Genomic DNA, 16,410 nt, shown 5'->3' with positions numbered 1-16,410 from the left:
ATCACATGCCATCACACTACTATTCTGGGAAACCCTGCAATAACTACCAGTGCACCAATTGGCTAGTCCAGCCTTGGATATAAAATTTTAGTTGCTTGCAAATGATGTTTCAGAATGGGGAGATGAGAGTAGCCACACTACTCCAGAAATGGCCACAATACCTAAGCAGAGGAAGTTGGAATAAGGTCTGCACATGAGCCAAAGCTTAGAATTTCATTGCCTTTGTTGGCTCATGTCACTTCTTTAATTAATGTCACTTTCTCTGTTTTAATATCAGAGCAAGTGACAAGAGTGCTTCTGGATGAATTGTGTTTTCTGAGGACTGTATGGCATACTCTCCCGCAGTCTGACAGAGGGACGTGCCAGCTTTACTTGGCAGTTACAATGCACCAGCTTTAGTTTTAGTAGTTTAATTTGTGGCAGTTATATGTTTTGAATACGTTGAAGTATTCACAACGGTCTCATGGAATCTGTTCCATAGATAAAGTTTACACAGTGGAAAAGAAAAAGCAATGGCTATAAGGCGATTAGGAAAAGCTTCTCTTGGCCACAGCTGGCCTTATAGGCATTTCTGTAAATTTAAGAGCATGTAGGGGATATGATTAAAGTGATCACAAGGAATGATGCCCCCCCCCCATTTTTTTGCCCAGTTCTGTAGTTGGTGTGAGACGATCATAAGGAATATGATATTTAGAACTCAATTTTATGCAAAATCCATTATTCAAGAAGTGAAGTTTATATACATGATAGACATGCAATGAAATAAATGTTAGAATAGAAAACTTTGTTACTTATGCATTAAGTTGATTCTAACATTTTGGTAAACTAAGTTTTTATTGATATAAAATTCAGAAGAATTTCTGCATGGAAGATAAAGGGCTAAACTTTTTCCTTTGGTTTGCTAAAGGTCTTTCAGTTTTCAGGCTGAAGTGTTCTGAAGGGTTTTTTGTTTGGACTCTTTCCTTCATCTCTTTTATACACTTTCGTGAAGCTTCATCAGCTCATGGTGAGAGCTGCCACCAAGGAGTTCTTCCAAACTTTGCCTGCCCTTTCTAAATTTAGGGTTCTTTACTGCAGCAGGTTGAAGATCTGGCTTTGATTGCACCTGGCTCTGCTGGAGAATAGAAATATTCATCTCCACTGAATGCATGCTGCTTAAGTGCTGGAGGCACTTGCAGGAGAGAAACTCTCATTGGAAACTTCATTACAATACTTTCTCTTCCCTACATGAAGTAGTAATTCTCATTCACCAAAGATAGAATTTTGCCTGACACAGCCACGGGAGCTCCTGTTTGACTTTCAAAATTAATCAACCTCTGAGCTGGAGTAGAAATGGCATGTCCTTTAACCTTAAGCACAAAAAGCTCTCAACAGACTGCAGTTTTTATATCCCTGGATGAGAGTTTGGGCCCCTAATACTTAAACTTGATGCACATACTGGGTTTCTGGCATGCTTTTGCCCATACCCATCTGCTAGCCTGGCACTGTGCCCATTCAGAAGGTGTGATGCCAGTTTCAATAGGGCATAGGTGCCAATCAAAGATGGGTTTGGAGGGGCAGCATGCAGAACGCAGCAAAAGTCAGCTCTTCTGCCAGAAGATCCTCCTGTTATCATATAATGCCAATGAAGGGCCACATGCTTCATTGCTTGGGATCACATTGCATCTGTAGATGTTTCTGGCCTTCAATGGATGTCTTTCTACAGAAGCATTTTCCTCAAGTATTACTTGATTGGAGACACTAAAGAAAAGTCTAACAAATTGAAGTCCATCCTTTTAAAAGGAATGGTGGAAATCTCTGACAGTTGTCTTGAAATAATTGCTGAGTTTTCTGCCTTTTCTCCTAAAATACTCTTTCATGTAGAATATCGTATAGTGTACTCAGTCCATCTATTGGAGTTATAAGGGACAAACATTCTGAAGAAGCACTAATCGCAAAACCAAGTATGTAAGCACTTTTTAGAAAGACCATATCTACTATTTATTCTTCTTCTCCCATATCGAAAGAAAAAAAACCCAAAACATTTCAGAAGCAAAGTCTATCCATATTTCATAAGGAAGCCAGAAGCTCTTAAAAGCTGAGAAATCTTTTATTGTATGGCAACAGAGGTGAGTTCATTTCATGAAGAAGAAATTTCCCTATAGCAATAGGTTTCAAATTTTAAAACCTTGACCACTATAAACAGTCACAAGATAGTAATAGGTGCAGTAGAAGAAACATAATATATAAATCAAGGAGGAATACAGCAGTTTGTAAGTCCTCCCTGAAGGCAAGAGACTTTGACAGTAAAAACGTTGAAAATGAAGAACCATAATATATGTTAAAAAGATCAGACACTTAACAAAATGAAAAAGACAAGGAAAAGCTAAGCCTTAGAAGAACTATCTTTTTTTTTTTTTTTTTTTTTTTTTTTTTTTTTTTTTTTTTAAGAACTATCTTTTTTTAAGCAAAGAACCCTTCTGTAAATATTTAGATCTCCTAACTGATAGGCACGTGCATACGCCTCTTTCTCTAAAAACTCAAAATTAATAGCCTCTGGACAGCAAAATACAAAATGAAAACACATCTCCTACAGACTTTTATTTCTTGTGAATAAGTCTAACAAGCACATTAAATTTACAAAATCCCAAGTGATTCCTTCCTGGGAGTTCTCTCTTTCCTCACCTTCACCCGGGAACTACTTTATCATACACACTAGAGTTTCTAGTACAAGTTTCCCCTATTTCATGTTTATTTTCTTCTTCTTTTCACCCTCATGGTATGGTTTGCAAAATTTTCTAGTTACAATCTTCATGGCACCATAATGTTGCATAGCATCAGATAAAACTAATTGCTTATTCCAAAGCCTATTCTATAAGACATTGTCAAAATAAAAATAGCTATGTATGTAAAATAAAGCAATAAGTGTTCCAATAATTCCACTCTAGTTGCATTATCCTTGGGTTCTTCTGAACATTATTCTACATAACTTAACAAGGAATCCATTATTGTGGGCAAAAAAGTAAAGTAAGTAAAGACTATATATGCATAAATAGTCTTTTCTATTTCTTCAAAAATCGAAGTCTGTTTCTTTGTCAATAAGTGAGTTAAACTTTGGTAATATCTAAAGATCCTACTTAGGCTACCTGCTTCTCATTTCCCTCCAAAAAAGATTTCTTCTATGTCTCAAAGCAAAATAGGCTAATCTGAAAACACAACCCAAAACATGTTAGACCATCACCCAGATGAAGTCTACACATTTATCCATGGATAAGAGATTTAATCTTAAGAGTTTAATTTTAGTTTTAATGTGTTATTTTTTTTTAAAAAAAAGAATGCCATTGATTTATGGCAATAAAGCATACACAGAAGATGTCATGATAATTGTCTCAGTTTTTCTCTTGACTAAGATTGTACCTCTACAAAATTACAAGCCAGAATTAGGGGTTACATCTGTAATTATGGAATGGAATAAAGACAACTGGCTTGTGTAGGTTGAATATCCTAACCTCACTCTCAATCTCTCAGGCAAATGACTGTTAGCATCTACTCTGTGCTTGATACTCCAAAGAAGCTAAATGGTCATCTGGCTATGACTGACATCAAAAAACTAAAACTTCTACAGAAAATCATTTCTGTTTTTACTCATATAAGCCTTCAAAGGAATTGAGTTTAACTTTATTATTTATAACTTTTTTTGTGGATTTTTTTTGACGAATTTCTGAAACCCAGTATGTTCCATATCTGAAGTACATGAGATACAACTCAAATAAGAAATTGTTACTATGTCATCATGACTACTATCATAAATTTTACTGGTAAAAATATTTAGATCAGTAAGTAAAATGTCATAGTCTTTCAATGGCATTCTCTATATTCTTAGTTTTATGACATCGGCAGCTAAATTTATCACAATCTACATAGAGCAGGATAAATGGAAAATCCCTCCAATGGATGTCTTTGCAACATCCTAATCCCCTGTGGCACCAGACACTGAACCTGGGATTCAGCTGATCAAGGAGCATAGGAGTTTCTAAATAAATTAATTAATTACATTTAAGTGCCTATTAAGCTCCAAGTTCTTTAAAAACATTACTTCATTTAATTCCCACAATTATTAGTATCTCAGTCATACAGAATAGGAACAAGTCATTCAGTTTCTAAATGTCCTGGGTCAGGATTCAATCCAGATTTGCCTAACACCAAAACCCATACCCTCATTTATTCAATTCTCCCTTCGTTTGCTTGCTTCTGTGTTGTACCTAGCAGTAAAACAGAATTCAGATTCTGAGTTCTCTCTCTTTCCCTGGAATTTTAGAAAGTTTTACAATTATTTGATACTAAAATGAGAGCAAATATTCCCACCCCTTGAACCAGCTTCCTTTTTTCCTCTGCCCTCCTTCTTTTCAGATACAAAGAAGAACCCTGACTATGTTCTTGTATTCAGACTTTTCTTTTTCCCTCTTATAACTATTTCTATTAATGCTAGAGGCACATTATTTCTCCAAGTCAAGAGTAAATACCAAAATTCTCTGTCTCTTCCCCTTCACTCTCAACTGATGATTACTGAAAGGCCTTGGCTACTGATCTCAAAGCTAAAGAATAACTGGACACGCACAATGAGTTAGACACAGACACATGGGCTAGTTTCTTGTCAGCCTCAGGCAACAAACTCCGAGGGAATGTCTGCTGAAACTCTATTTGGAAAGAAGAACACCTGGAAAGAAGGTAGCTGGACACATAGGTGTTGTTAGGGAAATCCTCAATTTCTTCACTTATATATAAGAAACATGGTAAAGTGCAAAAATATATAATTTCATATCAATTTGCTTAGATGGCTTTGAAAATACATCTATAAAAACTAAGTTAAATGAGGAGATTGCTGATGGCATCTCATTAAAGAGCTGATCCTATGATACACAAGTGCCAGTCTGGATGGAACAATGACGACATTTGATATACACAACTTTATTATGCATTCTGAAGTATGGAGCCTCTTCCTCAAAATAGCTAAATATTTCTTCAAAATGTTTCCCCAGTGGTGTGCACTTGCTAATACTCCCAGGATCCAGGTTCTAACATTCAGATAGTAGAGGATACAGCATAATATATGGAATCTTAAAAATAATAAAATAGGGGCATCTGGGTGGCAAAGTTGGTTAAGTGTAAGGCTCTCAGTTTCCACTCAGGTTGTCATCATAGGGTTGTGAGATCCAGCCCACGTCAGGCTCCACACTCAGTGTGGAGTCTGCCTGAGATTCTCTCTCCCTCTCCCTCTACCCCTCCTGCTCATGCTCATGCTATCTTCTCTAAAATAAATTAATAAATCTTTAAAAAAACTGTAAAATAAATATTATTTTGATAATGAGAAAAAATAAGTAAAAAATAACTGACACATACTTAGACCGAAAGAAGCACAGACCTTTTCAAAACAGGGGCAAATAAATCAAATGCCTGAGCAAATTTCTTTTTCAAAACACGAACCACACAAGTAGTGAATATATATGTGTGTGTGTATAGACCTACACTTAATTTTTAAAATGCACTTAAATTTAAATACACATTAACATTTCATATATTACATTTTTTAAAAAGAAAATGGATAAGATCATTACAATCAATGCTTTTCCGTATTTCTTTGAAATTATTCAAATAATTCAAATATTAGAAATCTAAAAGTATAACTAATAAGCTATGGGATCCAAACCTATAACTCAGAAACAACAAAAATTTATTCAACTCCTTATCCCTGGCTTTGAGTCAAGATTATCTACTAGAGATCTTAGCTCTTTACTATACAAGAGAATTCACTAATTCAAAGTCTCAGTCAACACTTATTTTATGGGGAATTCTACTCTCTGTGGACTCTAAGTATACTCTTAGAGTATTTACCTATACCGTCCAATATGGTAGCCACTAGCTATACACAGAGATTTAGCTCTTAAAATGGGACTAGATACATTCTGGATTCTAAAGACTGTAAACTAAAAACAATTCCTTTTTTAAAAAAAATATTGATAACATGTTGGAATAATAACATTTTAGGTATAATGGATTAAATAATATATATCACTGAAATAAATTTCACCTTTTTATTTTTTTTAATGTGGCTCTTAGAGAATTTTAAATTATATAAGGGGCTTGCATTACATTTCTATTGAACAGTGCTGCTTGTCACTCTCATTATAGCACTTTCCAAGCAAGTTCAAACTTTTTTTGAATCTTTTAAAATACTTTATTTATTTGACAGAAAGAGAGAGAGTGCCTGCATGCAGGGGGAGCAACAGAGAAGAGGGAGAGGGAGAAGGCAGCTCCCTGGGAGCCCAATGTGGGGCTCAATCCCAGGACACTGAGATCATGTCCTGAGCCAAAGGCAGATGCTTAACTGAGCCACCCAGACACCCAAGTTCAAACTCTTTCGATGAAAAAACTGTTCTCTAATCCATACATTTTTGTGTGTGTTGGTCTTACCTTTCCAATTTGATTAGACACTGAGATGATTAATAATGAATTATTTTTTTACTGCATTTCATTCATTCGCTCAAAATGACAACTTTCTCAGAAAAGGAGCTTTATCCATTGTGATCCATGAAACATGTTGGTGAAGGGTGATGAAATATGCCTAATTTCTAAAATATGCCTCTTCAGCATTAAGGATTATCTTGGGCTGAGAGCACCTGAAAAGGAACAAATGCAGGGAGAGGCTTTCTCCAAACTCCCTTTATTTGCATAAAGACAGATTCTCCAAAAAAGACTCAACTGTTATAAATTCCCTTCAGGGAAGTTTCATCAACCGGAAAAAACTAATTCTTATCACAAGAGATTAGAAGTTGCCAAACTTTGTCACAAACTATCATATCCCCCATCTATTCTCCTAAAGGCCCATTCATCTTTCCTAAAGATCATTTACTGCCCTTTAAGTGGTCTCCATTCCCTCTCCTTCTCCAAGACAATACTCCCTATGTGTATAAGTTCTCACATCTCACTGCTTTTTGGGATATTCACTTTTTTCCTGTGATATCTGTGTGCACATAACATTAAAGATTAGTAAATATGTATACTTTTTCTCCTATTGTCAGTTTCTTTCATAAACCCAGATCTCAAACCTAGAAGAGTAGGGAAACTCTTTCTTTCCCTATTGTCTCAAATGTTTAATAAGGAATTCAAGATTCCCCCAATGGAGGTCTTTTCCCAGCTTCTTAAACTCCTATAAGAACAAATGTAATGAGTCAATCCATTTAGGAGAATTTATCCTTGAGGGTAATTTTTTAAATCACTAATATTTATCTTATTTTATTCATTAAATCCAGTCATGTAATGGATAGTTCTGATCGTTAAACTACAGATTTAAGGTAGCCCTGAAAGATCCTTTTAAATTCAATGTAATTTAAAAACTTTCAAATCTAGTATAAAAATACACTCAATTAGAGCTCCTTATCTGTACCAAAGAACACAAGAAATAATTTTGAGAGTCTATTTTGTCATTTATCAAGGATGGCAAATGACTAGTACCATCTAGATGCACAGGACAAAAGTTAATTCATTCCACACAACAGAAGCCTTGAGTTATTAAGACTCAATTCTCTAGTGAAGCTTAGTTAAGAAATGGCCGCAACCCTGTATTCCTTAAATATTAATGATTAAGATTCACAGTGTTTGGATTTATACAGTTCTGGTTTCTGAGCTAAAAAGCAATGTTTCCAGGAAAACACACTCTCAACAAAAGAACATTAACATTTGTTTCATGGGCTTTGTAACTAGGCTCTGAAAGGACTTCTAGGACTCATTCATTCAAAAAAACACGGACGGCAACGAAGGGGGTCAGTGATGTCTTAAACCAGACATTCTAGTAAACACTAACAAGCCTCATTTACTTAATAAAGTGCATTTATGAATTCTATTGTAATTCAAAGTTTCAATTTTCAAAATACTAAGTAAGCACATTCCAGTCACATATACAAGAATACCAAGTAACTTATAGTTATACTTTACCTAAATATACCAATCCAAATCCTCCAGAGCCAATCATTTTGCCCAGCACCCATTGCTTTCCTTCCGTATCATCCAGAACCTTGCCTTCTGGAAGTGGAACAGGAAGTCTGTATTTCTCATTTCTTCTTGGTGGCATCACTTCTGTTGGCAGAAAGAGTGAGATAAGCAATTAGAAAGAAAAAAAAAAAAGTACAATTAAAATACATTTCTCAAAACATCTTCTATGGGGCACTTTTCCAGGTTCCTACCGGTTAAGATTATGAAGTCAATCAGACTTGGGAAAGCCCACACATTATATTCAAACTGGAATTTCACATACATTATAATACCGAAATACTAGCCTAAAAAAGACTAGCATCTAAAAACCAACCAACCAACCAACCTTTTGAACTTCAAGTGACATTTCCAAAATTCATTCAGGGGAGTCTAGAATACCTACTAACGGTGCAAAACATACCTTAAGAAATGAGTTTGCAATTCCGGAGGAAGAAGAGAAAATAAGTTTCATATACGTGCAAATACTCCTTTCGTTGAGAAAGGTTAAGCATCAAAGGTGAGGTCTTTGGCCACTAGGAGAGAATACAGCTTTGGATTAGGAAAGCATGGGCAATGGCAACAAAGACCATCACCAAGCACAGCAGGTCACACTACCCACACAGAGGAGGTACTCAGGAAAATACCTGTTAAATGAGCCTGGAATTGTCAAGGACATGTGACTTCTCAGAGCACCAGGCCACCAGGCAGCTTCAAGGCCGGCCCTCTACTCTTGTTTCTGTATACCCTGTGTCTCCCCCATCCTCACCAAAGTGAAAATTGCCCTGCCTTAGGGAATTAATCAATAATAAGTAATCACAGGTTTGTGTAATTTCACAATGAAAAGACTTTTGGCTGGAAGAGAAAACTGCATAGGGAAACACACACACACACACACACACACACACACACACACAGAGCTCCTCTTCCTGAAACTAATTTAAATGCGAGGGTTCACTGCAATCCTCTAAGAATTTCCAAAAAAAAAAAAAAAAAAAATTTTAGCAGCGCTGGTTGAGTGCTACCGAGCTGGAAGTTCCTGTAAAGTTTTCGTTGTATGATCTTCCCAATTTTCTCAGTTTCTGTTCCTTTAATGAGGCTTCCCTCCTTCACTCAAACCAAGGCCCTAGGGTCTGGGAGCCGGGCTGCGGCTCTAAGGGGACTGACCTCACCTCCACGAGGGCAGCAGGGCCTCAGGCGTTTGGGGGGGGATTGGGGGGAGGGTCCCCCCCCCATGCTTTATACATACTGACATCCAATACATATTTGCGGACTGAAAACCTAAAGTCTGCAAAGAACAACTTTTCAGCGGGGCCACAGCACAGCCCGGGGGCATCGGAACTCGGAGCTGGAAGGGGCCGCTCCACTGCACCTCCAGGGCGCGGCCCCGGGCGGCGGCGGCCCCTCCGCGTCGGGTCCCTTCCCGGGTGTCCCGAGGCCTGAGCACGCGCGGGGCCGTGCGCGGGGCCCAAGGCGGCCGAGCCCCAACCCCGCGAGCCCCCGGCGTCTGCAACCCCTCCCTCCCCTCCCGCCCGCCCCAAGCTCCCTCCGCACCGGCGACAGGCGGACCCGGCCCCAGCTCGGGGCGGCCGAGAGGCGAAGGGGGCGCCGGATGGCGGGAGTTAGGACCCGGCGGGCGACCCGGCGCGGAAGCGGGGCCTGCGCGGCCTGGGAGGTCGGGCGCTCGCTCCGACGGCGGCCGGCGGGAGTTAGGACCCGGCGGGCGACCAGGCGCGGAAGCGGGGCCTGCGCGGCCCGGGAGGTCGGGCGCTCGCTCCGACGGCGGCCGGCGGGAGTTAGGACCCGGCGGGCGACCAGGCGCGGAAGCGGGGCCTGCGCGGCCCGGGAGGTCGGGCGCTCGCTCCGACGGCGGTCGGCGGGAGTTAGGACCCGGCGGGCGACCCGGCGCGGAAGCGGGGCCTGCGCGGCCCGGGAGGTCGGGCGCTCGCTCCGACGGCGGCCGGCGGGAGTTAGGACCCGGCGGGCGACCAGGCGCGGAAGCGGGGCCTGCGCGGCCCGGGAGGTCGGGCGCTCGCTCCGACGGCGGTCGGCGGGAGTTAGGACCTGGCGGGCGACCAGGCGCGGAAGCGGGGCCTGCGCGGCGCGGGAGGTCGGGCGCTCGCTCCGACGGCGGCTCCTCGCGGGGCTGCGGGGCGGGCGGAGAGCGCGGCGCCCGGGGCCCGGGAACCGGGGCGGGCGGGCTCCTGGGGCCGGGCGGGGCCGCGGGCCTCCAATCCCGCGGGGAGGCGGGTCCCGCCCGCGCCGGCCCTCGGAAGGGCCCGGCTGACGTCCGCGCGCCCGCCCCCAGCCGCGTGTTCCGCGCCCGGCCCCGGGGGACGGGGGCTGCGCGGAGAGGGCGCCGCGTGGGTGCCCCGAGGCGGCCCGCCGGGGGCTGCAGGCTGGGCCGTCGGGTCCCCGCGGTGCATCCGTGCAGGACTCGGGTCCCGCGCTCTCCGGGCCTCGGGCTGCAGACCCGTGCGCGAGCCCTAACGACACGCACCTGCGAGTGCCGTGGGCCAGGCCCCTGCGGCCAGAAGCCCGGAGAGACCCCCGGGGCCCGGACCGATCCAGTTCTCAGGCTACTGGCTCGAGACCTCTGGTGGGATGACCTTCACTCAACGAAATTACTTTACAGAAATTCAGGTGGCTTTTTTTTTTTTTTTTTTTTTTTTTTTTTTTGCAGACTGGAAATACCCATAGTTATTATTTAGGTTATAATGGATGCGAAAGAAAAAATATTGTAATGACACTTGTTAAAATGGTAAAGAAAACTTTATTCCAAACTATTGCAATAGGAGCAAGCTGCATTCAGTGCCGAAGACAGCACAAAGTGGGACTTTATGGCCAAGTGGGGGTGGGGAGGGGGTGGGGGGGGTCAGGGCATGGAAAATTATTGAGGAAATGTCAGAGATGAGGGGAGCAGTCTGGCTACACTGAGCTAACAGGATTCTTTTTTTTTTTTTTAATTTTTATTTATTTATGATAGTCACAGAGAGAGAGGCAGAGGAAGAAGCAGGCTCCATGCACCGGGAGCCCGACGTGGGATTCGATCTCAGGTCTCCAAGATCACGCCCTGGGCCAAAGGCAGGTGCCAAACCGCTGCGGCACCCAGGGATCCCGAGCTAACAGGATTCTTGCTGAAGACGGGCCAGGGCGATCAGAACCCACCTGGGGGCTGGGGGAGGATGGAGAACTCAGATACAGAGGGTTGTGGTTAGATGGGAGATTTGGGCCTGACTTAGCAGGATCCTCACTAAAAGTGGACAATGTAGAGAGAACATGGGAGTCAAAGGCCATCCCCGGTTGAAAAGGAGTTCTGGAGAGCCCGAGTCGAGTTTGGTCAGAGAGGACCTCGAGCAGGCTGTTAGTTATGAAATTGTGATGATACTTAAGTGAGAGAAATGAATTAAGTGGTTTTCTAACACATAATAAAGACTCCTAGCGAGCCTCTAATATTTCACTGTAGACAAAATAAATGCTCCAAAAACAATCGTTAAACAATATGTCAACATCCTATGTAGGAAGCCAGTAATTAACCTGGGGTGCAAACTGAAAGGAAAAATCAAAGACCTTGAGTGACTCTGATGGAATAAGGTTTTAGGACTTCCTACATCTATCACCAAATGAAAGAGGACATCAGAAAACATTTCCTAAGCACTTGGTGCTATGGATTTAAGAGCCTTTATAAAGAAATTCAGTAGTCTACCTGTAGAATAATTGCATTTTTTAAGGTAGTCCTTCAGTGATCCAATAATGTCCATTCCTATTTCCATAAGATATATATATAATAGAAGCTATCGGTTGCCTAGCCAAACATCCATATGGGCATTTTTTTTCTCACATTCCAGATTTATTCAGGTTTCTACCCACTTTCCCAGGTTAATTTCTTTGGGAAGATGCAGCTCCAGCACCAACCACAATAGGTTACTCCTGAGGGGGTCATACATGGCTCTTGGCTTCATACTTATATAGAGAATATAGTTGTGTCTTTGTCTGTTCAGGCTACTAAACCAAAACACCACAGACTTGGTGGCTCTAAAACAACAGAAATTTATTTCTCACGGTTCTTAAGGCTAGGAAGGTTATGACCTAATCACCTCCAGGACCCTATCTCTTCACACCATTAGATTGGGGATTAGGTTTCAACATAGGAATGTGGGGGGACACACATTCAGTCTGGGGTACTTGGCAAATTCTGTAGCTCAACCTTCAAATTACATCCAGAATCCATCATTTCTCATCACCCCTACTGCCACCATCCTGGTTCAAACCATCATGTGTTTCCTGGATAACTGTTGTACCTTTCTAAATGCTGTCTTGTTTTCTACCCTTCAATGCCTTCAGTCTGTTCACAGCAAACAGCTAAATGATATTTTTAGAAGCCTAAATTACATCCTTCCTCCGTTAAAAATACTTTAGTGTCATTCCAAGTTATTCAATAAAAGCCAATCCTTACTGTGACTTAAAACAGCGTTTTTCAACCCTGACAATATTGACATTTGGACCACATGCTTCCTTGTTGGGTGTTGGGGGTTGTCCAGAGGTGGTCTGTCTCCCGTAGATAGGATATTTAGCAGCATCCCTGGCCTCCCTAGCAGTCTATCTCCACCAAGTTATGATGACCAAAAATCAACTATTACCAAATTCTGTAAATGTCAGAGTATCTCTATGGCCTTACTCTATCACTTTCTTCAGGTCTTTATTCAAAAGACAACTCAGGGAGACATTTTTGTTTCATCACCCCAACTCAAATTCTAACCTACCAACAATAAATACTTCATAGCCCCCTTTCCTTTTTTCCTCTCAGTACTTAGTGTTGTACAACAACATATTATACAGGTAACTTCTTTATTCAGAAAATAGACAAATAGTCTTCCTCAGTAAACTGTATGTTCCATGGGAAGGCAACATTTTTTACCCTTTGTCAAAAATAATTCCCAGTCCCTATGATACAAATAGAGAAAACACACCATATTCCTGTTAAATGAATAAAAGGAATCATGATGGTACCATTCCTTTCCCAGTGATTGGTTTAGACAGTATGTATATATGAAATATAGGTAGAGGCAAAGAAAAGCTTTCTGGATACTTATATAAAGAAATGTTCTCTTCTGGATATCATTCCTGATGTGATGTCTAAAATTTCTCCAGTCATCTTGTGAACATAGGGGTACAAATTATAAATCTAATACACCACAAATGTCAAAATGTTCAACAAGTGAGGTTAGAATATTTACTCACATATCCAAAAAAAAGGGGGGGGGGAGAAGAAAAGAGAAACTCAACCCTTAACTCACACCTCATTTAGAACTTGACCCAAAATTGATCGTGGACCTAAATCTATATGCAAGAGCTAAAGCTATAAAACTTTTGGAAGAAGGCCTAGGAGAAACCCTTTATGGTCTTAGAATTGATAAATCTTTGTGATCTTTGAGTTTATATAATTAGAATGTTCCCAAAGAAGCTAAAAGCCTAAAAGAAGAACTTGACAAATTAATTTCATCAAAATTAAAAACATTTGATCTTCAAAAAGCCCTGTTAAGATACCAAGTTTTGGTAGATATATGAAAAAACAGACATTCTCTTTCTTCGCTCATGGGGATCCAAAGTGCTACAGCCACTTCAGAAAGCAATTTGTCAGTTTCTTAATATATTAAATGTATAATTAGCATACAACCCAGCATTCATGTTCCTAGATATTTAAGAGAAATGTAAAACTATATCTACACAAAGACTTGTATGTAGATGTTTATAGCAGCGTCTTAGGTAATAGCCAAAAATTGAAAACAGCTCAAATTCCCATCCAGAAGTAAATGGATAAACAGATTGTGGTATATAATATATCTCCTACACAATGGAATATCACTCAGCAATAAAAAGGGACAAACTACTAACACAAGCAATAATCTGGATGGATCCCAAAAGCGCAGCACTGTATAAAGGAAAGAAAACATAAAAGAATACGTATCATAAAATTCCTCTGAAATTCCCAAGAATTGGTTTGAAGTGGTGGATTGATTCCAAAGGGGCTAGTAGAACTTTTTGGAATGACAGACATGTTTAATTTCTTGATTGTAATGATGATTACAGGAGTATACATCTGTAAAAACTCATCTAACTGTACACTTAAGATTAATGAATTTTATGATATGTAAATTATGCCTCAGTGAAATTGACTTAAAAGAAAAGAATGGCTGAGGAGAATGACGGGAAGAACCTGATTTGTTGAGACTTTCATTGAATCACTCATTCAACTGACACTGAAGCCACCGTACTTTTCATATTCTTCTGTGAAGTGTTAAATGTCCTTATTGCTTAAGCCTCTTAGCATTGATTCTTTTTATGTTTCTTGCAGCCAAAATCTTCCTAACAGATGAAATAAAGTTTCAAGTGGCAATGAATTTAAAATGTTAATAAATTTGTCATAAATAAAAATGGGAACAGAAGTGCAGGTAAACCTGTATTGAGAATATGTGGGGTTTTCTTAAGTGTTGGGTTTTAATGCAGAATTTTATGATTCAGAGCATATTGCTGTGTGTATGTTTCAAGATGAAAACTGACAGAATATAGAAATACAAATTTTGGAACTAGTGAAAGAGCGTCTTCTGAATGAACATGATGAGAAACAAGAAAGAAAAGAGAATCTAGACATGAAGCACTGAAGTATGAGTCATCAGAAAAAAAAAAAAAACAGGGAAAACAAGGCTTTCAAACAAAGCTATTTTGATAGATCTTACAGACTATGAGTGATTCACCACAAACACACACACACACACCAAAGGACTTTCTTGGCGGTGTGCCAACATTGTAGGTATGGCTTGGGTTTTGCTTTTCAAAGAACCAGGTGCTATGAAATGCTTATACTTGTTCAAATCAAAAAGAAAAACCTAGCCATTCAGTGAGCACACCTTACAAGGCCAAGATCATTTCACATCAATTAAAGTGTTAAAGATGTTGCATAGACAAAACATTTAGAAAAATCCAATCTTTGTAATTTAATGTGAAAAAAAGGAGATCACTTCACTGGAAACATTTTGCCTGCCAAAGAAGAGCTAGTTTTTGTTTTATAAAAATCCAGGAGGCCATTTGCACGCATAAGAGCTAAGCAGTTATGACATAGAAATTTTGAAAATAATAGTATTCAGATAAGTGGAATCTCAAAGCTATCAGATATACAATCAGACCAAGTATCTGTGTCCTTTGCATTCTCTACGATTAAGACCATTTCAACTTATTGTCTCAAAACTGTAGTCTTGATTGTCCATATAAGTGAAAGACGAGGATACAAAAAAATAATTTAAAATGTCATCTGTCAATATGTCAACAGGCTTGATAAAATCTTTTCCAGAGATATTAATTAGTAGAGCCCTGCTGCCAAACAATTGGAGGTAAGTATGTATCAAATTATCTCTCAAACAATTGAACATGGTAAAACCTAATACAGCTAGCCAAAATGATGTTAGTCCTACCCTGTCCATTCCCCTGATACAAGCATCATAAAAGCTTAATTAACCATAAGACTATATTCACACTTTACATCCTCTCTCTTCCTGACTAACATGCCTGCAATAATCAAAAACATGAGCTTGAAAAAGAGGAAGGGGAACTAGCTGAATGATTTTTAAGCAGAAGCTGGGCTTTCAATAAGAATAGAGTTGATGTATTCAAAGGCGAGGTGAGGACAGTTTACCCACGAGTGATGTCAGCCATGCTTTTGGGCTTGCCTTTCACGTACTACCAGCACAACCCTCTTCAGTTTTTATTCTTAGGCCTTATAAGCTTTGAGCCCAGGTTGAGATAAAATGACGGAGGTTCTTAAATGCTTAACAAGGAGTTTGGGTTTGAAGTTATAAAATTGTCCAATCCAGTCCTGGAGCCACAAATCACTTGTGACCATTTACATTTCAATTAACTGAAATTAAACACAATTAAAAATTCAGTACTTTAGTTTCATGAGCCACATTTCAAGTGCCCAGTGGCCACACGTAGCTAGAGGCTACTTTATTGGACAGAACAAATTATAGAATATTTCTACCATCATAGAAAGTTCTGCTAGACAGTGTTACTACAGACGATGGAGAATCACTGGCAACTCAAGCAGGAGACCAACCCTACATGCTCACGTGTGTTAGCCATCCAGAGTACAGAGAGCTGTGTATGTGAAAGGTCTATTCCTCAGCCCATGCCATATTCTTCAGATTATAATAATTTTATAGTAGATTTCATTTATTTCTTATATCGCCTTAGATATTTTCACATATTTCACATATACTTTCACATATATATGTATATAAAGTTTGTATTAATAATTTCATTGGTATGAACATAGAAAAGGATGTGGAGAATAGACACCATCCCGATACTGATAACATTGAGTTATCTCAGGATGTGGAATAGGAAAGATAG

General features: G+C 40.1%; 1 protein-coding gene and 1 long non-coding RNA gene across 5 annotated transcripts in view; one reads left to right on the top strand and one right to left on the bottom strand.

Annotated features, from left to right (window-relative positions):
• VRK2 (VRK serine/threonine kinase 2) overlaps window positions 1-10,527 on the bottom strand; it is a 113,095-nt gene extending 102,568 nt beyond the window's left edge. For 2 of the 4 annotated variants that reach the window (XM_041754720.1, XM_041754721.1), the window contains exons 1-2: window positions 9,559-10,527; window positions 7,972-8,112 (exon numbers count right to left, since the gene is read on the bottom strand). In XM_041754720.1, the coding sequence (XP_041610654.1) occupies window positions 7,972-8,107 (136 nt within the window). In that variant the 5' untranslated portion in view covers window positions 8,108-8,112; window positions 9,559-10,527. Of the gene's footprint in view, window positions 1-7,971; window positions 8,113-8,428; window positions 8,541-8,651; window positions 8,670-9,558 lie in introns of those variants that run through there. The other 2 variants (XM_041754722.1, XM_041754723.1) reach the window with 2 other exon arrangements.
• Window positions 10,387-14,405, top strand: LOC121490750. Its single transcript, XR_005987760.1, has 2 exons — window positions 10,387-10,647; window positions 10,991-14,405. It is a non-coding gene; the product is annotated as an uncharacterized LOC121490750 (long non-coding RNA).
• Window positions 14,406-16,410: the final 2,005 nt, after the last annotated feature.

The sequence above is a fragment of the Vulpes lagopus genome, chromosome 5 (genome assembly GCF_018345385.1).
Source record: "Vulpes lagopus strain Blue_001 chromosome 5, ASM1834538v1, whole genome shotgun sequence".
Classification (NCBI taxonomy): Eukaryota; Metazoa; Chordata; class Mammalia; order Carnivora; family Canidae; genus Vulpes; species Vulpes lagopus.
The sequence above is the reverse complement of the archived record's forward strand: the minus strand, read 5'-3'. Positions and strand labels throughout refer to the sequence as shown.